This window comes from Ochotona princeps, chromosome 6 (assembly GCF_030435755.1).
Source record: "Ochotona princeps isolate mOchPri1 chromosome 6, mOchPri1.hap1, whole genome shotgun sequence".
NCBI lineage: Eukaryota > Metazoa > Chordata > Mammalia > Lagomorpha > Ochotonidae > Ochotona > Ochotona princeps.
In genome coordinates this window covers 49795817-49822547 of record NC_080837.1, presented here as the reverse complement: position 1 = coordinate 49822547, position 26731 = coordinate 49795817, and the positions used below count along the sequence as shown (strand labels likewise).

Here is a 26731-nt window from a genome sequence, read left to right as displayed (position 1 = left end):
TGGTTCCTGCTCCTCTCCGGCCGCTGTCCAAGCCGCGGTCAGCGGTCACTCGCATGCCCTTCGCGGACAGGCCCCAAATCGCCCGCGCTCGGCTCCCAGCTGGACCAGGCTCCCACCCCGCCCCGCTCCGCTCCACTCCTCGCAGCACCCAAGTTTCCTGATTGGGAAGGGACCTGGAGAACCTTTCCCACATTTCCTTTGGATTGGCAGGCGCGGCTGTCAGTAACGCCTCCCTCCCGCCTCCCAGCCTAGCGCGTTCCACGGACCCCTCGGGCTGCTGCGACAAGCCGCCTGCGTTTGCCTCAGCCGTGTGGCTGCCCGGGAACCCGCGACCTCCCTCACCTCTCCCTACCCTTCAGGAGTGCCCAGGCCGCCGCCCCCCTGACCCGCACCCCTACTTTCTCCGGACTCCCCGACTCCCTCCATCCCCGTCCCAGCCTCGCCAGCCTGGGGTGGGGGGGTGAAGGTGGGAGGGGAGCCCCCCGACTCCGGCCCGGCCCGCGCGCGCACACACGCACGCCCTCTCCCCCCCGCGCCGCTCCCGGCAGGCTGAGGTACCGGCGGCGGCGGTGGCGCTGCTGAGAGGCTGGGACCCGAGCGCCAAGTGTGTGGGAGTCTACGAACTCAACCCCTCTCTACCCTCCCCTCGCCGCCGTCCTCCTCCCTCCCCGCCATCCTCCCGCTCCACGCCTCCCCCCTCCTCCCCAACTCTCTCTCTCACACACACACACACGCACACACACGCACACACACGCACACACACACAGACAAGCGGGAGAAATAATGAGTGAGACCGGGCGGCAGCAGCAGCAGCAGCAGCGCCGAGCAGCCCAGGCAACGGCAGAACCGCTCCGGCAGCGGCGGCGGCGGCAGCACCAGCAGCGGGAGCGAGCGCAGCGCTAAGCGCGGGGACCGCCGCGCTCCTTCGCGGCTCCTGCCCTCCGCCGCTCGCTCCTCTCTCCGCAGCCACCTCTTTCCCCTCCTCCTGCTCATTCACTCTTTTTCTTCCTCAGTCTCCCCTCCTCCTCGGCTTCTCCCCGCGCCCCGCCAGCCCTCGCGCTCTCCCACTCCCTCGGCCCGTCCTCCGCGCTCCCCTCCTCCCGCTCATTCACTCGCCCCTCGCTCTCTTCTTCACTCTCTCCCCCTCTCTCCTTTCTTCTCCTTCTTTCACCCTCTGTCTCTCACACCCCCTCCATTCCCCTGTCTCCTTTCTGACACTGCACTGCAGCTGCTCCTCAGCCCTGCCCCCTCCCCAGTGAGAACAAACCAGCAACATTGCTTTTTTTTTTCTAAAGAGATTTCTATTGATCCGATTAAAACAAAAACAAAAACAAAAAAACAACACCTTAAGAAACCCCCCAACGCCAAAAAAACCCCCCAAAACAAAAAAAGAAAATAGAAAAGAGAAAGCCAAAACAAAAGGGAGAACCTTCTCCCCGTAAGCGGCGGCAGGAACAGCAAACATGATGGCGGCAGCTCCTATCCAGCAGAACGGGACCCACACTGGGGTTCCCATAGACCTGGACCCGCCGGACTCGCGGAAAAGGCCGCTGGAAGCCCCCCCTGAAGCCGGCAGCACCAAGAGGACCAATACGGGCGGTGGGTATCGCTTCCACCTCCCCGCTGGCCCCATCCCCCGCCGCCCGCCCCTGCCTGCCTCTCTCCCGCCGCCCGCCCTCCCTCCCGCGGCCCGGACACCTCCTGCCCGGACCCGGCGACTCCCGCGCCCCTGCCCCGCGCCCCCTCCCCTGCACCTGCCCGGCGCCCCATCGTCCCTGACATATTTCCATTTCTGTGTTTATCATTCATCAAAATGGCGACCAGATTTTTTTTTTTTTCGGAATAGACCTATCTTTCTATTTAATCGGTCGAGAAGATGACCAGTTAAATATCCTAGACCTGGGCAAGAGGGTCCGTTGAGGAGAAGGAGGAGGAGGAAGAGGTGGAGGATGACCCTGGAGTGAGGTGATGGCCGCCCGAAGATGCGCGCTGCGTTTAACAGTCGGATAAAATAAATAAATAAATAAATAAACGGCACTTGGGTAGCGGATTGCCCAGGATTGGGGCATCGGAGAGTTGTTCGTCTCTCCACCCTCCAGCTTTGGGCCACAAGTAGTATGCGAAATCTTGATGAGTGCATGCCCTTCCCGCACTTACACTGTCGGTGCAAATCTCTCATTGATTTGTCTTCAGGGGAGTGCATACGAGGGTGGGGTGTCTGGTCTGTGACTTGTTAGTTAACATCCTGCGCTTCCTTGGAAGATGAGTTATAACGGGACCGGTACCGCTTCTTCATTTGCACTGGAGTCATCTTAACAATGCACCCAATGCATCGAAGCAGAGGTGAATTCATCTCCAGCGTGTTCATTAGAGACGGATGGGGGGTCTTGTGAGCGGCACACCGCAAAATTTTGGAACATTCATTCACGTGAAGTGGACTTACCAGGAGGTTTCCTATCTAAGACTTGATGAGGTTGACGGGATTGAAAGTTTATGGAGTTGGCTTCATTTGCTGAGACATGTCTTCTTCGTCTTCTTCTAAACTTGGTTCATCCACCTCCCTCTCCGTTTTAAAAATTGTGGTTATTTTTGGAGAAGGAACAGTAGTCCTCTGGGTCACTTTTAAGCGTATTGTCATATAAATGACTCCTAAGCTTTTTAGTATGGGCAGGATTCTTAAGGTCCTCTAATTAAGCAGCTTAAATGAGATCCTGGTAGACTAAGAAGTGCTAAAGAAAGACGCCAGGATTAGTTAGATCTGTCAGTCCACCACATTGAGTTGTTTCCTGGTTGTGTTTGAGGCTTGGAATGTGTCCTACAGTTTGGTTGGTTTGTTTTGTAGGGGAATGATTGCTTTGCATACTTGAACTGAGATCCAGGCTATTGCTAATGTATTTCTTCTGTTTTGCTAATGCTAAATAAATTTGGCTCATTGCTGTATACCATCCTTTTTTTTCCCTTATACACTTTGTTGAGTGCAGGTTTGTCTTGAGATTCTGAACTTTTGTTAGAGTCAGTTCATCTCTTTGCCATAGTAACCGTCGATAGAATTGGAAGACTTCCATGTTTGGAAGAACAACTGGAATTTAGTCAAAAGTTCCTACATTGCTGCAAAATAATAGACCATGTTTAGGTTTTTTAATTCCAAGTTTGAAAGAATGGTCCCTAAAAATGGGAACATGCTATGCATTCTTATTTTTTTTCAGTGTAATGGGCTTGTTTGCATTCTAACAAAATAAATAAATAAAGCCTTATTCCTGCAAGAATACATCCATGCTTTTAGCTGCTGTTTTTGTGTCTAGAGGGTGGAGTGGTGGGGACAGAAAGTTTAAGAATAATCATGTTAACCAATTATGTTTCTTTGCATTTTTCAGAAGACGGCCAGTATTTTCTAAAGGTTCTGATACCTAGTTATGCTGCTGGATCTATAATCGGAAAGGGAGGACAGACAATTGTTCAGTTGCAAAAAGAAACTGGAGCCACCATCAAGCTGTCTAAGTCCAAAGATTTTTATCCAGGTAGGTGCTGTGGTAGAGATTGTTTGATGAATCCCCAGGGGGAAACATAAAAAGAGAGGACTACACATGTGTTGTATGTTGTCTTGAAAGAAATCATGAAACAATAGCAAGAGACTTCGTACGTTGCTGCATTAGAGTATTCTGTGGACCACATTTTATCCTATTTCCATTGCTGGTTCTACCTTCTCCCTATAATTGATAAGGTACTGTGCATGTGATTGAAATTGAACGCAAGATGATCCTTTTGTGTATTTCTGAATACTTTTTCTGAGGAAAAATGCTCAGTGATTTGAAGCTGGACACCTGGACAGCTGGCATCAGGGAATAGGGGTCCTGGGAAGTTTTCGGACATCATTGTAATGACAATTAGTCTAGAGTGAATGAAGACGAAGGGGATCGGGAGGCTTTCTTCAAGAATGGGCCATTTACTTTGGAATCCATTATGCCCCTCTTCCTGCTTCACAGCTTTGTTTGTTGGCCTTGGAGTGGAGGAAAGAGGACAAGTGCTGCCCCTTCTGATTTTTAAGATTTTGTGATTTTAGCGTAATTGGAGTAAGAAAATCTGCATTGTGTAAGAAGTGAAAGGATGCTTCAAAATTTGCATTACTTAAGAGCTACTTTTGATTAAAACATGTTTAAAATTGGTACACACTATTGGAATATGACAAGCCTAGGTGGTATCTTTTTTTTTCACTTTTCAGTGTGCTTTATTATTTCAGGTGTTCTACAGTTTTGCATGTTCATCTTTTCTTTCATTTTCAATCATTTTGGTACTTAATTCTTGTATCTTAAGTTTAACGGAGAAGTTTCCATAATGGTGTATCTCCTAGTTAAAATATCATTAGCTGTTTTGCTTTTAAATAGATCTAGCTTGCCGCCATTTTTGGAGGTATTTTATCGTTATGGCTGTCAATATATTAATTCAGTGCTGAGGGACTGATAACTGCTCATTTTTTTCCCTCGTGGAAAAGAAAGCTGACTTGGTTTCAGTGATCTAATTCACCAAGTGTTCTTTAATACAGAAAAGACGTTTGGCGTGAATATAAGCACCACATTTGGAGGACTTTTTCTTGGCCAATCACTCGGTGGTAGAAATGGACTGTTTGGATGGGAAGGTTTTGCAATGGTTGAAGCTATCGTGTAGTTATGTCAACTGAACGTAGTATTCTGATTTAGCATGCCTTTATTAAGTTAAGCCACATGTAGTCTTTTGGGTATGGGTTACCCTGCAAAGTTTGCTCCTGCGACTGTAGTTTCACAGATGGCTTTCCTTGTCTCAGAAACTTTTCTTCTGCATTAGGAAAGTTTGCTAACATATTCATATTCATACATTTAAAAGGTATACTGTGATGAAAAAAATCAATCTGGAATTATGAAAACCTCTAGTACAAATAAAAGCACTCAAAAGAGCTTGATTGCAGAATTAATAACATGATAGTTCTAGGAAGAGAGTTGCAATGGTAAATTAAATTCACTGTCAATAGATGAAAATGAAATGGCTTTTTTGCATTATACATGAGGTGGTATCAGATGTGTGAGGATGTTACAGAAAATTGGTGTTTATCAAGGATATTCCAAATAGTAAATTAAATGCCTTTTCATTTGAATATAGTTTATTTTCAGTCGGATGGAAAGGGTGCACTGAGGATTAGCTCTTTTGTTTTCAGTCCACTGAATTGTGTATTTTTTTTTCTTTTCACACATCAAGATTGCTTATTTCATTTGTAGTTCTGAGGTATGCTGTTTGTATAGGGCAAGGATATCCATTGAGGGGGAAAATGGGAAACGGGAATGTGTTGAATAAAAGTGTTGTGTGGATAGTGACATAACCTGAGCAAATGTGAGTGGAAATGTCAGATAAAAGAAGGCTTAGCCCTTGCCTGTAACAGGTGGAAACCAATCACACCTTATGGAATCAATTTTAGGGATAAAATGAAACATTGCAGTTTTTGAGAAGCTTTAAGAATTCTGAACAATGATTATTAAATTATGATTTTAACTAGGTTATTACCTGTTTGGAAAGAAACACCTCGCTTCCTCACATAGTTTTTAGTTGTAATAGTGTTTACACATTTGACCACAAGCCTGTGGAATTGTCTAAGGTACTGGTATTCCTTGACAACAGCCTGTCAGTTTCCTTCAGCTTGTCTTACTCAGATACAGAGAAGGGATTCTTACCTTGCACATCCTAGATAAGCGAAATTATACAGCTGTGCTTCATGTTGTTGAGTTGTAAAGACTTTCCTTTAGGGTTATGCAGTAATTCACAAGTCCTGTACGTATACATGCATATGACTGTATTGTTAGAACAAATATGTCTAGTGTCTATTTGAGGAAGCATTTCTCTGTCATACGTGAGAGTATATTTGGGGAAAAGAGTACTTTAGCTGTATGATAGATTTACTCAATCACCTAAGTAGTGAAAAAAAGAATGTAATTGTGTTCATAGGATTTAGTTGAAATACTACTGAATGAATAATAGAATACAGTTACATTTTGAGGACATTTTAATAAATATCACCTCTAATGAAAGATCTTTAAAAAAATAATTATAGTCAATGTGATCTCTTCATAATGGTTCTCCCTCCCCCCCCCTTTTTTTTTTTTTTTTGCTCAGGTTGTATCTATAAACTAACTTAAACAATCCTGTCTTTCTGAGTGATTTAAAAAATTTCAAATGAAATGAAAAAAATTTTCACATTTATTGGTAGGAATATTGAATTTTTACAGCTATGGTATGTTCTTCAGCATGTGTAATATTAATCAAAATAACAGTACAATCATGTGAGAAGGAATTCTAAAATATACTTTTCAATTACATGAATCAAAAGAATAGGATCTATTATTAGATTTGTTTTTAGTTATGCTGTATAATTAATTTATCTAGTTTTTAAAATCTAATCTTACAGAATACTGACTGCTGGTAGTTTAGGAATATCTTTTTTTCTTTACTTGATTAGATTGCTTAATTTGATCTATTTGTGTGCCCTTTTATGATTAGATTACATAAAGTTCCCTTGTATTAAAAAGGAGTTTTTTGATTTTAGGGAGATATACTAATTTTCTGGAAGGTGTTAGTTTTTGTTTTTAATTCTTGTATTTGGTGTTTGGTATCTGAAGATGCTTTTAGTTTTCATTGTAAGTAAGTGATTTTACCTAATAAATATCTTTAATAGATGGTTTCGACTAGGAAATCAGAAAAACATACTGAATAGCTCGTTGGTTGGGAGTAGGGAGGGACGTGTAAAATCAGTATGTTCTGTGCTTTCTGTTTTACAACGCTTCGTAGTATACCTATTTTTATTCTGGTATGAGACATTGGAGATATTCATTGTATCAGTCAAATAGGATTCCTTCCCTAAAATATTGAACTGCTTCTGTGTGTAGTTCATACTGTTTTCGTATTTGTGGGTTACAAAATTGGATTGAACTTAATATATATTACTTCATTTTATGATCCTTGAGTTAAAGTTTAGATTCGTTATTCTTGGATATATTACATTTTGATTTTATTGCTATTCAACTTGGATGTTGCTTTTTCTTGAAATCACAAACTGTGATTTAAAAAATCCTGATTTTTTTTAAATCAGGAAAAGGCACAATATAAATGAAAATTATTTTACTGAAAAAAATGCCATGCACTAGTTTTACTGGGAGTAATTCAGTGGCTGATTTATCCTTTAAAATGGAATTATGTACAAATTAATTGTGGGTGGTAATGAAGTTTGAAATGCGATACTTATGTTTATATTATGTAGGCACGAGTATTACCATATTGATAATGCAATGTGAATAATATGCTTTTGGTTTCTGAAAGTTTCTGTCTATACTTTTTTCTTTGATATTAGATGTAAACGGTCTTACTAACTTACAAGTGTATGATTTTAAAGCAAAATTAAGAATTGTCATTCATAGAGAAAATATAATAGTAGAATTTTCAACAATATTTGGTGAGTTTAACAGGACAGTTACCATTACAACATGTTATTCCTTTAAATCTTAAAGTTAATAATGTTTATATTTGACATGCCACCTAATGAAATATGTTACCTAGTATTTTATCCTTAGTTTAAGGATTCAAATAATCTTTCATTTAGACATTAGTGGCTCCATAGAAATTTACTCTTTTTATTTTAAATAATGGTAGAGTTTAACATCTTAAGAAACATTGCTGTCATAACAAAATCTATGTTAATATTGTATTTTCCAGAAGTTATATAATTTTTATACTTTAGGCTTACAGATGTTCTGTGGCCTCAGATTTTGGAAACATGAACTTCTATTAAAGCCTATTCTATTCATTTTATTTGACTCTTTAAAAAATTTTTATACTGTTGCTTTGCCTTTGATAATTGATGTGTTTAGTTGTAGGAATCATTATAATATTGATAATTTCATGAATCATGTAATACAATTATGAATTTTAGAGAAATAGCTCTTCTAGAGCTTGGGACATTGTAAATAAACATCTAGCAGCATTACCTTGCAAGTATCACCTACAAGATTTCTGATATAGTTTAAAAATAGTGAACACAGCTGTTGAGATAGTTCAATATTTATATGTCATTGATGTTTCCTAACGTAAACGAAGATGTGTCTCTAAGAAGCACTACAGAGTGTTAGATATTACTATAACACAATCAACGCACCTTCAATCAAAAGCTCACTCATATATTTTGTTTTTAATTTATTTTGCTTTGCCCTGGCTTATGGTAGTTTGTTTTAAGAATTCTTTATTAACGCATACAAATGGCACTAATTAAACATACAGTGCAACTTGGTTCCTAAACTTTGCAACCTAGTAAACATTCCTTTTAAAAACCATGTAGTTTAGTGTAAGTTGTTTCCAGTTCAGTGGAGCTGTGTTTTAAAGCACAACTTTTATTATCAAATGCAGCTTTTCAAGATAAAACTAATGTGAGTGTGGAGGGGTGACAGGGGGTGACGGTGGAAGATTTGCACTTGATTGCCCTCTCATTTCCATCTTTGGATACAGCTCTAGCATAAAGTTAAACAACATCTGCAGAGATCTGACTGGCACACATCTCTGTGGGACTCATCACTGCAGCCTGCAGCAGGTGCGTTCAGCTTTACAGTCTATTCCAGAAGAGGTTAGTTTGTTCTAACATTTATCCATAGACCAGCGGGAGCAAGTGACTAGAGAGAAGAAGTTGGTCGTCACTTGTCCAGTGCTGGAATACTCCAGGTAATTGGAATGGACTGGTGGGCACTGCAGCAAGCAGTGTGTGTCTCACATTGCCCTGCAGCTGCTGTGGAGCTTAATTAACCTGACCCTCAGAGACTGAAGTGTCATGCTATAAAAGGAAGCGTGCAAGAAAGGAAGCAATACTTCTCAATACCTTGTGGTGTTTAAATTGAAGAAGTTCCCATTTGCTTCATCTTATTTTTTAAAGGGAAGACTGGTTTTAAGATGCAGTTATTGAAACGGAAATGATTTTCCATAGGTTTGCTGGAATATACAGAAGAGAAAGACACAAGCTTTAAGTCTTAGAAATAACCGGAAAATAACATTGTGAAACATGTTAAATTTTCCTATTTTGCAAGTACGTTTTTAATGTAGGAGTGAGTAAAAAGAAGTGGAAATACTTCGTGGTTCTTTTCAAAAATTATTACATCTGTTTACTTTTATAGGAAAAATGATCCAAGTAAAATTGTTATATCTTTTTTAGCATGTTGAGGACTTCGGCAAGAATACTTTATATTGAAGTGTGCCAACAATTATGATAATCGTAGAATATTAATTATTTTAAATGTCTTTGCACATAATATAGAGATGCTGTTGAATGATTCTTTTCCACATTTTACTATAAGCAAATTAAAATTTAGTCAGCTGAAAACTTCTAATTAGTCTGTCATTGATATCTGTCTTTTAAATTTACTTAATCTGTTATAAGTATTTATTTAAAAGTGTGCTTCCATGGCAGAAGTTTCTTGTATGTTCTAACAGCATTCCCAATAATGAGAGCTGTCTTCTACCCCAGCCCTGATCATAAATTGGCCCTTAAGTGAAAACAGCTCTTAAGGTAGCAATGTGTACACCTGGTAAGATATGCTACTATTATAAGATAATTTTCCACATAAAAAGAAGAGAAGAACACATTTGAAGTCTTTGTGAAGAAGTTTTCTAGTTGTATTTGTGTAGTAATTTGAGGTCTTTTTAAAGTATATGTTGAATGTAATTTGCAGTTGCCCAAGAGTAAAATTTGGAGTTGCTCAGATTTTTTTTCAAACAATTTTTGTAACTTGTATATATATATACATATATATAGGAGATATATGTATGTATATTCCTGAATAATATTTTTGTTCATTAATTAGTATTGGCAATAATTTTTGATTCTGAAGGTATTGCTTGTAAGAAAATATTTTTAAGGTTGATGTGATTATTAATAATTGGTAATTCATTGGCAGTTATAGTAACTAGGAGATAAGAATAAGGGAATCCTCTGCAGAGATCAAGAGACTCATTTCCACACTTTTAAACATACATTGTTTCATTTTTCAAAAGTTTTTTTCTTGTCATGAAGTATGCTTTGCAATAAAAATGCTTTATTATTTCTCATATATGCTTCATTATGAATTTTTGAAGCTTTGATAAAGGCAACATGAAGAAAGAATTAACATTTATAAAGTAAAAAATATAGGATATTCTATACATCATTGTTTGGAGATACTTCCAGTGTTTCCTAAATTTTGAACACGGTATGGATGTTCCATGACAAATCTTGATCATGAGAGCTCATTCTGTCTGCACTCCATCACTGGTCTTTTGCTGCTTCCTGCAGGGCCTGTCATAGCATCGTTGACAGGACCAGAGGAAAAATGAAATCAGTAGCTTGAGTTTTTTAACCGCAAAATGATTCAGGTAAGGTTATTTGGTGTCGAGAATGAAAGCATTTTCATCCATCTCAACCCAATTTTAGGTAGATTCTTACATGTAAAATGTCTCTTTCTTAGTTCAAGTTCCTATTATGTTCCTATTATGTCTTACTGATGTACTTTGAATTTAGAATGGATTTTATTCTGGACTCAGTAAATTTCTACATTTTTGATAACAATGTGTTTTACTTTTCTTGTAAAACTGAACATACATTTTGAAGTTTCGAGAAATAACTTTTTGCTCTCTTTTAAATATTTTTGAGAAAAGCTACACATTGAAGTCCCCGTAGTCTTGCTCACAAGCTGAATTTTCAATGAGTTAGGTTAACAAAGATCTCAAATCTTTCTTTCCTTCTGTGACAAATGACAATTCTCAATTAACTGATTTTTTAAAAAATCATTTTGACCTGGAGAAGAGGGATACATTCATTTAAAATATTACCACTTTGCTGCTCTAGGAGTCAGATTGGGCCTTGACTCCATTTTTTAAGTTTGGGAGGAATGGCAGATAATAAAGCTTTCTTTTCCTCATTACTGGAATATAGTCACTACTTTGTCTACCGAAACAAGTTGTGCTTCCTATGCCTCCTTAAACTTCATCTTTCATTTTCTCTGTTGCATATCTGTAAAAGACTTAATGACAACACTTAGGAGTTCCTAAGAAGCTTGCTATCAAAAGTGGATGAAAGTGAAGGAGCTTACCCCGATGTCTTCAAGAATCCTCACTTGACAGTTGAAAAGAGGACAGCAAGAGATTAAATAACTTTATGCATTTTCTAATGCCAACAATTGTCCTGTAATTTTCTTTTTACATGGATTTTCTGAATTTGGGGTATACTTGCAGTACATTCTTCATTTTTCTCTAGGGTTTGTTTGTTTTTATTCCTGCTTTAGGATGTGATTCTGAGGAGAGAAATTCCTGTCTTTTTTCCCAGCTCTAGTTTTAAAAGGAGTATGTTCCTGAAAGAAAAACAACGAGAAAATGAAAAGATAAAAGTAGGGTGAGATCCCAGGAGTTGTTTTACGATTTTTAACAAGTTCATTTGTCACACTTTTTTTTAAAGATCTGATTCATTACAATACTTGGAGGATGTGGCCTCCTCATTTTCTCTTTTCCTCTAATTATACTGTCTGAAAGCAGCAGTGTTGTTAGGGTGTTAGCGTAATTTGTTTTCTGAAGCTTTGCTTTTCCTCATTTATAGTTTTTTTTTTTTTCCCTCCCTTACATGGTCCTTAGGTCTCTCTCTCTCTCTCTCTCTCTCTCTCTCTCTCTCTCTCTGTTAAATGCAGTATTCACTGTATTTTAATGTAGAATTTCTAAGTTAAATTTTGTTCTCAAGGGTTATTTCAAGTATCTTTGTATTTTTCATGTTTATATTCCTACGTATGACATTTCTTCAGATAGTCTTAACAGTTGGTTTATAAAGGACAAAATGTTTGATTGAAAATTAACATAGGGCTACTTGTAAGAATATAGCTGCATTGTACAGTAATGATTAATTTGGAAAGAAAAAGAGACCCAGTGTTTTCTTTGTCTAGTGATTTCACTGGTTCATTTCTCAGTTAATTAGAATTCTGATGTTGTTCTCATTGCATTATAGGCTTAAAGACTACTTTGTAATGTAATTATGAAGGTTATTAATATGGTTTTGAAGACTTTTCCTTCTACAGCTTTGAATGAAAAAAAAATTTTTTTTTGTCATAGATTTGACCCAGATCACTTGAACAATTGGAGTAAGGCCCATTAATGTGGGAAATTCTTACATAGTTGATTAGGACACAAAGGGTCAAGGGCTACAGGAAAGTGGGTAAGACCATTGTTTCCACACTAATATCATTCTTCCCCCTGTATTTGGAGTCAGGGGAAAAACCAAGGGAAAAGCCAATGTGGGAAAATTTATGTGGTTCCTCAGGTCTCCTGCCATGTGTTCGAAATATGTGAATGTATGAATCAATGAACAATTTGAGATTTCTTCCATGAAATAGTCAAGTAATATCAGTAGATTTATGTTGAAACAGTCTGCCTTTGATTTTTTATTATACTTTTAGTTTATTGAGTTGTGTGTGTGTGTGTGTGTGTGTGTGTGTAATGCCTATTTTGGGGTACGTGAAATAATTTCAGAAATTTGAACAAAAGAAATGAATTGGTATAAGAGGTACAGACGAGGTATTGAGGAATAGAGAGTGACAGAGGAATTTTGCCTTCTATTTAAGCACGTTGTCCTGTGTGGAAGAAACTGAAAAAGCCAATTTTATGGAATATCTAAAGGTACCTCTAAAATGAAAAGTATCATTAAAGTATCTGATATAAGCAACTTGAGCTAAATATGAGTTAGTAATTAAGAAAGTTGTTAAAAGTATCTATATTATAAGATTTTGTCTTTATCACATTATGGCTTACTTATGGCCACATGACCCAAGTCACAGAAAGCATTGGAACCTCTTGACTTTTCCTGGAACACCTGGAATATCAAAGTGATACTATTAGAGGGATGATTACTAAATTTTTTTTTTTTTAAAGATTTATTTTGTTACAAAGTCAGACATACAGAGAGGAGGAGAGACAGAGAGGAAGATCTTCCGTCCAATGATTCACTCCTCAAGTGAGCCACAACGGGCCGTTGGGCGCCGATCCAAAGCCAGGAACCAGGAGCTCTTCCAGGTCTCCCACACGGGTGCAGGGTCCCAAAGCATTGGGCCGTCCTCGACTGCTTTCCCAGGCCACAGGAAGGGAGCTGGATGGAAAGTGGAGCTGCTGGGACCAGAACCGGTGCCCATATGGGATCCCGGGGCGTTCAAGGTGAGGACTTGAGCCGTTAGGCCACGCCTCCGGGCCCGATTACGAAATATTTTATTTATATCTTTTAGTGTAAGTTTCTCTACCTGTGAATATTAATGTAAATTTGTGGGCAGAAGGTACTTTGTGAACTCTAGAATATGGACAATTTATTTTTCTTATTTACTCAAAAATAAGTACACCAGCTATTTAGTTGAGTGAAATTTATTTGCATAGATTAACAAACTTGAAACATTAGGGTGTTTATGCAGATTATTGTATTTGAAGTTAAAATTATAGGAAAGTTACCCTCTAAATACTTAACATTTAAGAAAAATGAAATACATGAAGTATTAGTATTGTTCTTATTATTGCATTGTTCAGTTTTCACGCTCAGTATTAAAACTGATGAAGTCGCTAAAGAATCAGTACTTTTTTTTTTTAGATTTATTTTATTTTTATTGCAAAGTCAGATACACAGAGAGGAGGAGAGACAGAGAGAAATATCCTCCAGGATTAGAACCATGCCCACATGGGATCCTGGCGGGTTCAAGGTGAGGACTTTAGCCACTAGGCCACGGAGCCGGGCCCAGAATCAGTACTCTTTTATATGCCTCATGCCTTGTTGTCCAAAGTTCTGCAAGTTTTGTTTTTAAAATAACCACTAGACAACAGTGGGTTATGCCCTTCAGTGCCAACAAGGTGCTCACATGTGAAGTTTGATGACCATCTGTGTGTTCTTTTTGGGGTTAGAATTAAATAAAAAAAAAAAAACTCACTGAAAATCTCACACTCAGTCAGTGGAGCATGAGGAAATGCAACAAGATGGGTACCTGATTATAATAAAGTTTGATAAGCATATAATGGTAGATGATGACCACAAGATGAAATTAACTCTGTCAGTGCTGGAGTGGAGAGGAGAGGTTCAACTTCAAAGAAAAATGTAGGGAAGCAGAGAGGGATTGATAGCTGAATTTTAATTTGTATGGTGGACAAAAGTGGAAAGTTGTCTGAGGCACAGAGACAAAAATAGGCACATGAACAAAAGTCTTAATATATTTAAGACTACAAGGATAGTTTATTTTTTTCTCGGGTAAAATGGATTGTATGTGTGTGTGTGTGAAGAGAAGAGGCTGGAGATGGGGTGTTAGGCATAATAGATATTTATTGCTCACTTTTACATATAGTGTTTTCTATTTAGAGTTCGTGACTTGAATGATACATTCATTTTTAATTCAGTAGAATTTAGGGATTTAGACACTGTGTACCTTTGATTTATACGTGGGTTTGATGCCATTTAAACAGTAAAACTTTGGTATTTTTAAGAAACACTTGTATTTTATATCAGTAAAATTGAATCTTACTATATTTGTAAGTAGTGCATAGTGGTTTAGAATTTTGTTTGATTTACCAAGGTATTCTAGCATCTATAAACTATTTATTTTCTAAGAATCAATGTTATTGGCAAGCTGGTCTTTCAGATGAATTACTAGAAAGTGCCTGAAAAATACGGCACTAGTTTTTTGTTTAGAAGATGAGATTGAAGTCTATGAAGCATTTTATACTGATTTGTGAAATTATTGGCTAGTTGTGTAGAAAAACATTAAAAAAAATGTAACAGCTGAAGTGACATTAAGCACCAGATGGGGTTTTAATAAAATAGAAATGCTCACTGTGTAATCTTTATTTAAGTGCTATTCACAATTTAATAATGCCAGTCGTAGGTTTTAAAAGAAATCATAAGGAAAGTTTCGTTGCCTTAAAATTGACGTCCACATGAGTTCATAACTTATTCGAAAACTGATAAATGACACAGACAAGGGCTGCATACATCTTTTTTTTTGCAGGAAAAATTCAGTTATTTATAAGAAATGATTTATTGAAATTTTGTTTGTGAATTGTTTAAAAATAACATTTACTGAAGTTTAGTTTTTTAAATAAACTTTGCCTGTGCAGCGATAATCTATTTTATATCGCAGTGTATCATCTGCATCAAAAATTTTCAGTCATGTTTTCTTTATAGTCATGTCTTAAAACCTAATATTCTGGATAATGTACCTAGTTTGTTTAAGGAGAGATTATATTCATTTTAAATTTTTGTCATATCTTCAGTTAAACTGTAGTATTTGTTGCGTCCTTTCAAAATTAGAACGGCTTTGTGTATACAAAAAAACACAAACTCTGATAATAATTAATTAGATATGCCATATGTGGCAGTTTGCCTTGACATATATCTCAAATATGTAATGTATTGCCTCACAAGGATTGAAAGTTTCATAGAGGAAGGCTGCTATTTATATAGTCTCTTGTTGTGCATTTATTATTCTGACAATTCCCCTTTTCTTGGTCAATTCCAGTTTTCTTGAACACTGATTTATTTTATTTTTAAAAATGTTGCTTTTATTGGAGTTTTCTAGTGAAGTCCTTTCAAATGATTCAGTAGATTTTTCTAGAAATAAGTAGACACTGTAGTGTGATAGGATAATTTACATAATTTCAAAGGATAAGTAATTTGGGTAAGGACTACTTAAAGTATTTTAACCACTAATAAGTTTCTGACTGCTTGAAATATTCAATATACATGCAGTTTAGCTCAACAGAAATTTTGCTAAAATTTTGTGGTTGGAGAGTGTTTAAACAATCGTTATCTGAACTCTGTATCTTTTTACAAATTTTGCCTTGTAATCTGATTTTTTTGGTTTAATGTTTGCATTAACCTGCCTCTGTTATGTTTAGTGGAAAAATTCATGGTCTTGTTTTTGAAACTCGTAAGACCTTATATCTAAAGGTAATTAATTGTTTGTCAATTATTGCTTATTGAGATTATCATTGTATTGCTGTATTAGTCTTAAAATATCAGTGTAAGCAGGAAGTTTTTATTTCCTTTTTAAAATGAGTGGAAAAATTCAGTGAATGTTGAATTACCCTTGATCTGCCAAATTTATGGTGAACTTGTTTGCTGTTTGTAACTTTGCATCAGAATACTTACAAATTAAATTTAAAAATACAGTGATTGTAATTTAGATAAGATCCACCAAACTGCCATATTAGTTAGTCTTTTATTAGAGGATGATCTGGTGTTTCTGAAGTGTCAACAGATTATTTTCCTGTTATGGAAATAATACAAAACACAATTTTCCTTTAAAGAAACACTATAATTACCGAGTAAATTGGAGCTATACAAATAAATCTTGTTTCTTGGCCAGATTGGTGTGTATTTAGAACTTTGTTATTGTGATGTTCTCTTTGTATGGATTTTAGATCTTTGAGATAGTGTGAGATTTTGCCTTATCATTGTTGTTTACGTGAAATGATTCAGTTGTTCTTGGTTTAGGGCTAGATCTTTTTTTTCCCCCACTTTTTAAGCATCATGTGGTCATTGACCTCAACATTTGTTGAGTACATTGAATTATAACTTATTGTTAGAAAGGTCCACTCAAATTATTATGATAGTGTTTGCTTTAATAAAAATTTATGGGAAAAATGTACTATGTATGTCACCCAGTGGTGATTTAATAAAAAATTATCATATTGGTTCAGTACTTTGAAACTCCTTCTGTGGAAGTCAGATGGAACACAAGACTGCTACAGTACATGATATCCAGCCACAGTTTGAATTCCAGCTCTGCTACATATAATCACACATTCTTAGCCAGTCCTTTAATATTCTTGGACTTCCAATTTTATTTTCTTTACAGTGGAATATTCCCGTGTCTCCTATAGTTTTTGTCGTAGGTATCACAGAAGTACAGATGGAAATGTGTCACAGTTTGGTGTATACAGTAAGCATTTTATGATCAATCTCTTTGATGTTCTTTTTCCTATATTTCTTGCACTTAATAATATATTTACAGCAGAGATTTCAAATCAGAAAAGTTAACATTAATCTGGCCTTAAAAGGAAAGCCTTTTAAAATGAAGCATGATTACTTTTCCCTCATTATTATTTTAATTATGAGCAGCAGAGAGAATATTAAAGATGACCTCAAATTAAAGAATTTGTTATATTGGATTAGGTTTTTCCTATAGAATTTTTAAATATACCTTCTTGTTTTGAGTTGATAATCACGAATAATACGATTTTTGTATCTAGATAACAGTGAGTCTTTAGCACACTGTCTATTTTGGTTAATGTACTTCTAAGTACTGGAAGGAATCCTTCCAATCAGGTTTTTAAAGAATTATAATTACACTGTCTAGGAGGACGACTTTAAGACACAAACCTTGAAGACACGTAGACCTCCCTCTATGAACTTGGTTGTTTAGTGCTTCTATAGCTGAGATGAATTTATAATATCACAGGATGCTGAAATAATCTCATAAAAGTGTCAGTTTATTTGTATTATGACTTGAAAATTAATCATTTTTGTTAATATTATAAAACAAGTATATCTCAAAGTTCTGGTAGGAGCTTAATAGGAATAAATCAGATGGCACATAGAACATTAGTAACTGGGTTTTCATAATCATTTGCAAAGTGCTGAGACTTTGAAAATTTTTCTTCCATTTGTAAAAAAAGAAACAGTGTATTACCAAACGTTGATGCTGTATGTTTAAAGATACAGGTGATAATTTATAAAACTCCTTGGGGCTTTTTTTTTTTTTTGAACTGTTGAATTTTTTTTTTTTTATCTTGCTGGCAGAGTCTTAACCATGTCAGTTCATTTCCCTGCAACTTCCATATAAAACCAAGCTGTTTCAGTGGAGATATTCTACCAAAGTGTTTTTAATGACCATGATTTTGTTCTTTAATAAGTATTCACATTTTTTCAAGATTCATCACATATTTAAAAATTTTTGTGATATGACTATGGTGTGCATAATGACAGTAACACTTAATGCTGTGGTAAGTACCTTATATATTAGGCATTGATATGTTAAATATTTAAGATTCATGTATTACCAGAGGAGCAACCATAAATATGATATTTTATATAACTGTGTCATATAAAACATAGAACAATAGAGGTAAGAGCGTACTGATTCTTAGATTGCTTTGTGGAGAAGCACATTTTTAATGATTATTTATTATAGTATAAATTTAGGTTTATATTTGGACTATTACACCCTAAAGAAGTTAAGAACACTATATGGTAGAGGAAGAAAAGAAACTGAAATTTCACTGTAGGTAATTTAATTCCAGAAGCGCTAAATACTGTCATTTAATTGTGTGTGTGTGTTTAATATTTATTCTTATTAGAGTTAGGTAGAGAGGAAGAAAAACGGAGAAAGATCTTTCATCTGCTGTTTCACTCCCCACGTGGCTGCAGTGGCCAGAAATGAGCTGATCCAAATCCAGGAGCCAGCAGCCAGGAGCTTATCTTCGGGTCTTCCACATTGGTGCAGGATCCCAAGGACTGGGCATCCTTCTCTGCTTTCCTAGACCATAAGCAGGAAGCTGGATCAAAAGTGCAGCAGCTGGGGCATGAACTGGCAGCCTTATGGGATGCGGGTATTTGAGGTGGAGTGTTAGCCTGTTGAGCCAATGTGCTGGCCACTTGGAGTATATCTTCCAAATGGCTTAACACCCGCATATTAGCAAGGGAGGGCAACGGCCACTTGTAACCCCACCTCAAGGCCGCTTCTGACGGGCTGCTAACTATAAATGTTTTTTTCAGTATGCAGGAGCAGTACCATGAGGGCAGTCCATGGCTCTATCCCCACTGCTGAGCCATGGCGCCAGCACTTGTCATTTAGTTTTAAGGCAGTGCATTTCATCTTAGATACTTAGGGTTTGTAGAGATGACAAGAGAAGCGTAAGTGGTATTGAGAGTACCGTTCAATGATGGCGGCCATAGAGAAGAAATCCAGATTTGTCTGGGTTGGACAGCACTGTGGGTTATGGCTAGCTCTGTTTATATTAGGGTGTGATAAGGAGACATGGAGAACTTTGAGATGAGCTGTAAACATAAACAAAACCTCCAATTTCCTTTTCACTTGTAACATTTTTTAAATTTTCATTAGCACTAAGCATTAAGTCCAAAACTGAAATCTTCATTGATGACGTTATCTCATTGAGACAACTAAAAATAATTAAAAGAAATTTCATAAGCTTCTGGTTGTAGATCTGCCTAGCTGAGAATCTATGTATGCTGTATTTTCTCTCTTGCGCTGATGAACTATTGTGGTGCCTGGCAGTGTCCAAGCTCTACTTTTAGTCTACTTGCCATTCACTCTTGCATATGCAGACACCTGCTTTGGAAAATTCTTCTCTTTCCTACATTGTCAGTTTCCTACGCTAAGTGATGTTTTCTTTCAGCCTACAAGCATATTGTTATTTCTCAAGTGTGCATGTGTGTGTTAACATAATTCTCTTTATCTTATTGCTGTTCCAATTACTATCCCATTAGCAGTAAATTAACTCAAACTGACTGTCCATACTTGTGCTATTTCTTGTTCTTTCTTGCATTTTTCTCTTGAAGTCATTCCAGTTAGAATTTTGACTTCATCTGTCCCTGGCTATTTCCAGAATTCTAGTTCAGTTATCTGTTCTCAGTCTTCACCTTTGTGTAACAACAGCGTCTGACACAGAAATCACAACTACTGTTTGAACCACTCCATTTTGCTTGAGGCATACTTCTGCCTTGCTGGATGCAGCCTCAAGTTTTCTTCATGGTTTCTGATTTCCTTGAACTCAGTCCTTTGACCACTATCTTTTGTTTTTGTTCTTTTTTTTTTTCTTCTTATCCATTCTTAACACCTTTGGTGATCTTAACCATAATCGTGATTTTAAAAATGAACTACTCTTCTTTGATGAATACCAGTGGTTTATCCATTCTTGATAATCTCAGCTGACTACTTTATATCATGTGTGTTTCATTGACGTAGTACAACCAAATGTCATTTTAAATATTCTAATACTTGTCACAACCACTCCATACATCTTCTCCCATGCTTTTCTGTATCTTGATTGCAATGTTCCCCTTCCAGTTTCTGAATGTACAAATTGAATGTCATCTTTACCTTTTTCTCTGTCAAATTCTGTGTTGTCTGTAATGATTCTTACTATATTCAAAATATTTTTAAAGGAAGTACAAATAGCCAAGTTCAAATCAGATTCCAAAACCAAAAATGTACTTTGTTACCCTTATCCAAGTAAAGAGTTAACCTAAGGACCTGGCTCAATGTGAATTGAATTCGTTGTTGAAACTGTGAGCAGCAAAAAGTAACCTATCAATGTTATTGGGTTGACATGACTGTGCCCATAATTATTTATGATTTCAAATGATAACTCTTAAGAAAGCGTTATTCATTTTTAAAAGGTTTATTTTGAAGGAATTATCATAAGCAAGAGAGAGAGAATGAGCTGAAAGTGAGAGAGGAAAAAGAGACAGTGAGAGAGAGAGAAAGAGAGGTAACTTAACTCTGTTGGTTTACTCTTGGGGTAGCCACAATGGCAGCACTGGACCAGGCCAAAGCCAAGAGCTAGGATCTCCCACATGGGTTACAGGGTCCAGACATTTGGGCCATCTCTTGCTACCTTTCCTGGGCTATTAACAGGGAGTTGGGTCAGAAGTGGAGCAGCAGGGAGATAAACTGGTGCCCATATGACATGCCACTATGCTATAAAGCTGTCCTTCCCCCGATTTTTCAATTTTATATTTTTGCAAAGTTTGTATGAAATAATCTATATTTTAAGGAATGTTGATATCCGTGTATCCATCATAATTAACATGAATGTTTGTATGCCTGGGAAAATTTAGTTTTAACATATATATCTAATACATATGTATGTACATATATAGTTTTATAATGTGTGTAATTTAAATTTTAATAAATATGTACTATATATACACACAAGCATACACATGCACATACTGTGGGATATCATTCACCTTAAATGAGTGATACTGGCATTTGCTATAGTATGGGTGAACCTGGATAGCATTATGTGAAGTGAAATAAGCCAGACAGTAAAAGACAAATACTGTATTATCTGTTATATATGAAATCTAAAAAAGTGAAAGTTGAATATATATCTATATCTATCTATCTGTCTATCTATCTGTATGAAATATATAGTAGGAAACGGTTCCTGTGGGCAGGAAGGAAGCAGGTCAAAGATTACAAATGCAGTAGATAGTATGACTAAGTCTAGAGAGATCTCATGTATAGCCTGAACAGTAGTTAATTTGTGTGATATACTGAAAACTTGCTATAAATAGATTTTAGGTGCTCTTACCATTAAAATATTGCTATGGAAAGTGCTGGATATATTAATTTGCATGACCATATTAAGCATTTTCATTATGTGTATGAAGATATGTTGTATACATTAAATCTGAACAGAAAGAAAAATATGAAACTGTAGGGTTAAAAGTATTACATAGTATCTTTGCATCAGATTGTGCCAAGATAAAATCCATGTTTCTAGAAGATATAATTAACTGAAAATGTAAACTGTTTTAATGGATTATGTAATACATTGTAGATGATAAATAAATATGAATATTTAACTACTTAAATACTGTACTAAATTATAATTAATGTGTATGAGGCTTATACCTTAATGAAATTATATATCTGAAAAATAAATTGTCCAAATGCTGTTTTTCCTGCAAAATATTTGAGATGCTTTAATGCCTAATAACTAAATTTCTTCAATTTAATTCCTTGGAAATAATTGTAGTTGGTAAATTTCAACTCCTGTCTAATTTTAAATCAATTAGGCTTAACTTTAATACTTCAATTTTATTTTTAATGAGTTCTCAGTTATTAAAACAAGTTTATTGTGTCTTATACAGCAGAGAATTGCTTTTGTGCAGATCCAATATATTCAATGAAATAATTATGCTGTAACAATTTTGACTTCATTTATAAACATGCATGTATCAATCTGTCATGTTTAAGAAAGATACTTGATCTGTGGAAGGAATCTTCAAGAATAGGCCAGTGAATCTGTGCCCTCGAGCCTGTAAGTGCATGATAGTGCAGAGGAAGTCTGTGTAGTCACTGTCACAGAAAAGAAAACCTGTGGTGTTTGTAGTTTTCCGAATTGTAAGTGCAAGAATGAATGTGGATGCATTCGGTTTCATTTTTTTTATAGTTAACATTAAAATTTTAGTTCAAAATCATGGCTTAAAATTCATGACTTAAAACGTTTTATTTTGACATGCTTATTAATAATGTGTTTCTTAAAGCATCCCTTAGTTTTAGTGTTCATTTTATGGGATATTAGATTTACTAACCTTTTTCTTAAATTTTATCTTGGAAATAGCTACATTACGCTTTTTTCTGTAACTCCTTCATGAAGATGTTTATGTTTATCTGACTCCAAAATACTTGGTGATTTTACCACTTTTGAGGTTAAAAAAAAAAAAAAAAAAAACCTTGACCAGGCAGTTTCTGCAGCATCAGCTTGGTTTGAAGGGTTCTCAGTCACCACATACTTTTTACAGTGTCACTCTGTGGTCAGTTTGAGCATGCTGAAATCATTGTTTTAACTACAAATCAAAGTTTTATAAAATAGCTTAAAAATATCTGTACATATACAATTAAAGTGTATCTTTATTATAGTCATACTTAATAAAAAGGCTGTGTGAGTATGAAACATAAATATGGATTCCACATACTTCCTGAAGAGCAACTTTTATGTTGTTTGTTAAATTTTGCATTAGCTAGATTAAAGGCCTTCAACTCTTCCAGTTGAAGAGTTCCATATACCCAGCTAGCAAATATTTTTTTTAAACTGTGACTCATATACTAGGTATTTTGCTACATGGATAGAGGTACAATGAATTTAGAATTAAATTTGTTTCCTGTTACAGATGAAGCTGGAGGGTTAAGCAAGTGCTAGATTATGAAGGGCCGTTTAATCAGTGTCAATTAATGTTAGTACTTACTTCAAATGGATTAGAAGGGACTGTTTCAGTCTTGGGTTGCCACTTGTTCAGACCTGACTTGATGACTCAAACTTCTGGTAGTAGTAGCAGTTTTTAGAGGATTATCCCAAGATACAGTTAAATTTTTATACATTAAAAGGCATTGTGAATTAAATATTCGATTTACCAAAGCAAGTAACTATTTTCTGGTAGTACTTCTCAATATTCAGTGGCCACTGGTGCCTCTGTTAGTGGCTGAGACCTTAAGCTATTTCCTGTAAGATATTATTGTATGTGAAGACTCCATTAGTGAGGGATCTGTGGAAAAACTCACAGAATGAAATGATTTTCATTTAAGTATTAATGACATTTACAAAGTAGGCATTTATTCCATAATGATTTCACTTGTTGTTTCTAGTTTATTACATTAATTTCTATTTCCAATAATCCTTAAACATTGTATAATCTTTGCTTTTTTGAGATGTTAGTATTTAAGGCATGAATGTAAACATCGATACCGATCTATTTGGACTCTTAATATCTTCCGTGTTGTGTGAAATTTTTCTAGAGTTGCTGAATATCCGTAGATAGCAGAGTGAAAATGGACAAGTTGTCACTACTGCTTAGTCTAGTATGTTTTTCATTTACCAGATCTACTCTGTAGTCATCTTTTTCTCAGACTCCACTTAAGATGAGATCATGAAATGCTTGTCTTTCTGTGCTTGACCTGTATCACTTAACATTGTGACCTCTAGTTCTATGCATGTTGTTATGAATGGCAAGACTTCCTCCGTGTTTACAGCTGAGTAATATTCTATGTGCATTTGTGCATGTTCTCTTTATCTAATCACCAGAAAATGGGTACCTAGATCATTTCCACTTCGTGGCTGTGGTGACTAGTGTTGTGACACACATGGACGTGCAGGGGCCTATCTGGTCGGTTGGCTTCATTTTCCCTGGAATATGGCCAGCATTGGGATTGCTGCATCATATGGCTGTTCTGCTTTCAGTATTTTGAGGAACCATCATCCTGTTTTTGTTAGTGGGTGTACTAACTTACATTCCGTCAGCAGTGTACAAGGATTTCTTTATTCTTAGAAGTACTATTGTAATTTCAGGTTTGAATATTCACTGAATCTCCAGGAAGCAAATTATGTTCTTTTGCTTCTTTTTCTTTTACTCTTTTTTAAAAAAGATTTATTTTAATAGAAAGATCTACAGAGATGAGGAGAAGCAGAGAGAAAGATCTTTGTCCACTGGTTCACTCCCCAAGTGGTTGCAACAGTCGTAGATGAGCTGATATGAAGCCAGGAGCCAGGAGGTTCTTCTGGGTCTCCCATGTGGATGCAGGGTCCCAAGGCTTTGGGTTGTCCTCTTTCCCAGGCCACAAGCAGGGAGCTGGATGGGAAGTGGAGCAACCAAGACATGAACTGGCGCTCATATGGGACCCCAGTGGTTGCAAGGCAAGGATTTAGCCACTAGCCTGTCATGTCAGGCCCTCAGTTTCCTGTTTGCTTCCCATTCTTTTTTTTTTTTTTTCAGACTTGTGTTTTAATGTCTTATTCACTTGGACCTTTTAAAATTTTCTCATTAGATTTTCCCTGGCTTAGTAGTATGTGTAGTTTTTGTGTAGTATTTGTAGTATTGTGTAATATGTATGTATTTGTATAAAATTTTAAAACTCTAATCCTTTCTTTGACTCTGATATTCTTTATGGTCAATGCATCTTTCTCCTTACATAATACATAATTTTTAAAGGATATTTTACATTCTGAATTTGTATTTTCTCAGTTTTCTGCTACTCCTGTTTAGTCAAATCTTTCAAAGTTCACTTGATATCTTTGTTCATTATTGACTGAATCCTTTCAACTGTCTGCTCATCCTGTTTTTCATTTTATTAGCATTTAATATTGAAAATCACTTTCTGCCTTAGTTACTATTCCTTCCTATTTTTGTTGATACTGTATCTACCTGTACTTTTTTGTGTTTATTTAGATTTCTGTGTCCACTTGAATATTTTAATGGATTTCTTTGTTAAATAATTGCACCAAGGTAAAAAGTAGTTTATAATCTGGCCGTGCCTCTATAGATTCCTCTGGCTTTAATTATTACCATTATATACATCGCTTTTTAATTATTCTCTTTATTTTTGGAATGAATTACAGATAGAGTCAGAGTAAGAGCAAGAGGGAGAGAGAGAGAGAGAGAGAGAATCTTCTATCCATTGACTCACTCTTCAAATGGCCACAGAGGGAGATCATGTTCTGCTACCTTCCATGTGCATTAGCAAGAAAGCTGGATGGGAAATGAAGGAACTGGAACTCAAATCGTTATGCATATGGGGATGCCAACATCACAGTGGAGACTTTAGCCACTATACTACAACACTGGCCATGACATATATCATTATTGATTTTCCACATTTAGTTAAAAACTAAGAATTTTGTTGTATATGTGCCTTGTCGTCAGTGTGTTTCAAAGCAATTTTGATTAATGAAATCTTAATTATATCTTTTTAGATGTTACTTTACCCTAAAAGTGCAGGTGCCCTAAAATGGTTCCTTTTTTTTTTCCAGGTACTTTTAAAAATTGATTAATTTATTTGTATTGATTTTAAAGAAAGATTTATTTATTTTTATTGGAAAGGCAGATTTGCAGAGAGAAGGAGAGACAGAAAGATCTTTCATCTGCTGGTTCAATCTCTCAGTGCCTGCAGTAGCTGGAGCTGAGCCAATCTAAAGCCAAGAATGAGGCGCTTCTTCTGGACCGCCCATGTGGGTACAGGGTCCCAAAGTTTTGGGCTGTGCTGCTACTAATTTCCCAATCCACAAGCAGAGAGCTGGGTGGAAAGTGGAGCGGCTAGGACACAAATGGGGCCCACTTGGTGTGCCTGTGCCTGGAAGTGGATGATTGGCCAGTTGAGTCAATGTGCTGGCCCCTGCCTGTCATTCTTTTTTTCAAGAAATATTTCATTATTTATATTGCCTTCTTTAACACAATATGACATATCCACCCCACATACATCCCAAAACATACATATCACAATCACTATATTATATTTTTGAGTTTTAAACTTGTATATTCCACAAAATACTTCCTAATCAACTAAATTTGGATAAGAAAATGTTCTTTTGTGCTTGTCTAGCATCCTGTACTTTTAACAGTTTCGGTAATTGCAGCTCTTACCTAGCACACCAGACTGTTTGCTCTATAACAACAAAAATCATATCACCCTTTGTTCTCATTAGTATAGAATCTTCCATTGTATTAGGCACTCTGTGTTGCGTTCAGTAATAACTCAGTAGATGAAGAACTCAATGTCAAAACTATTTTTACTTAACTTATAAACCTACTCTTTTTGTTTTTCTGCTGAAGTTATTAGCACCACTGAGTTTGAAGTTTACCCAAACTAGAGAAGTTGGCCGGTTTCATTTCTTTTTCTTCTCTTTAATATTTTCTGATTGTTGTTTTACCATGAAATGTATTTTGAATTAGTCTTTCTTTTTTTTTTTTTAACATTTTTATGTTTTCTCCTATGATAGGATGTTTGTCCTCTCACTGTCCTTTGTGTTGATTCCACCGGCTTAACAGAAAATATTTAATTGGCGTATTTCATGATTTCTCACTTATCTTTGGTTATTAAACAAAGAAACCTTCAATGTAAGGAAATGTAAAGTCTGAATCTCTTTACTGATTTAAATCTCCCTCCTCAGTATT

At 36.4% G+C, this 26731-nt stretch overlaps 1 protein-coding gene across 3 annotated transcripts in view; it reads left to right on the top strand.

Annotated features, from left to right (window-relative positions):
* The first annotated feature begins 608 nt into the window (after positions 1 to 608).
* The window catches only part of NOVA1 (NOVA alternative splicing regulator 1), a 141068-nt gene continuing 114945 nt past the window's right edge, over positions 609 to 26731 (top strand). The window contains exons 1-2 of one of the 3 annotated variants that reach the window (XM_058666283.1): positions 609 to 1599; positions 3375 to 3518. In XM_058666283.1, the coding sequence (XP_058522266.1) occupies positions 1464 to 1599; positions 3375 to 3518 (280 nt within the window). In that variant the 5' untranslated portion in view covers positions 609 to 1463. Of the gene's footprint in view, positions 1600 to 3374; positions 3519 to 26731 lie in introns of those variants that run through there. The other 2 variants (XM_004584733.4, XM_058666282.1) reach the window with 2 other exon arrangements.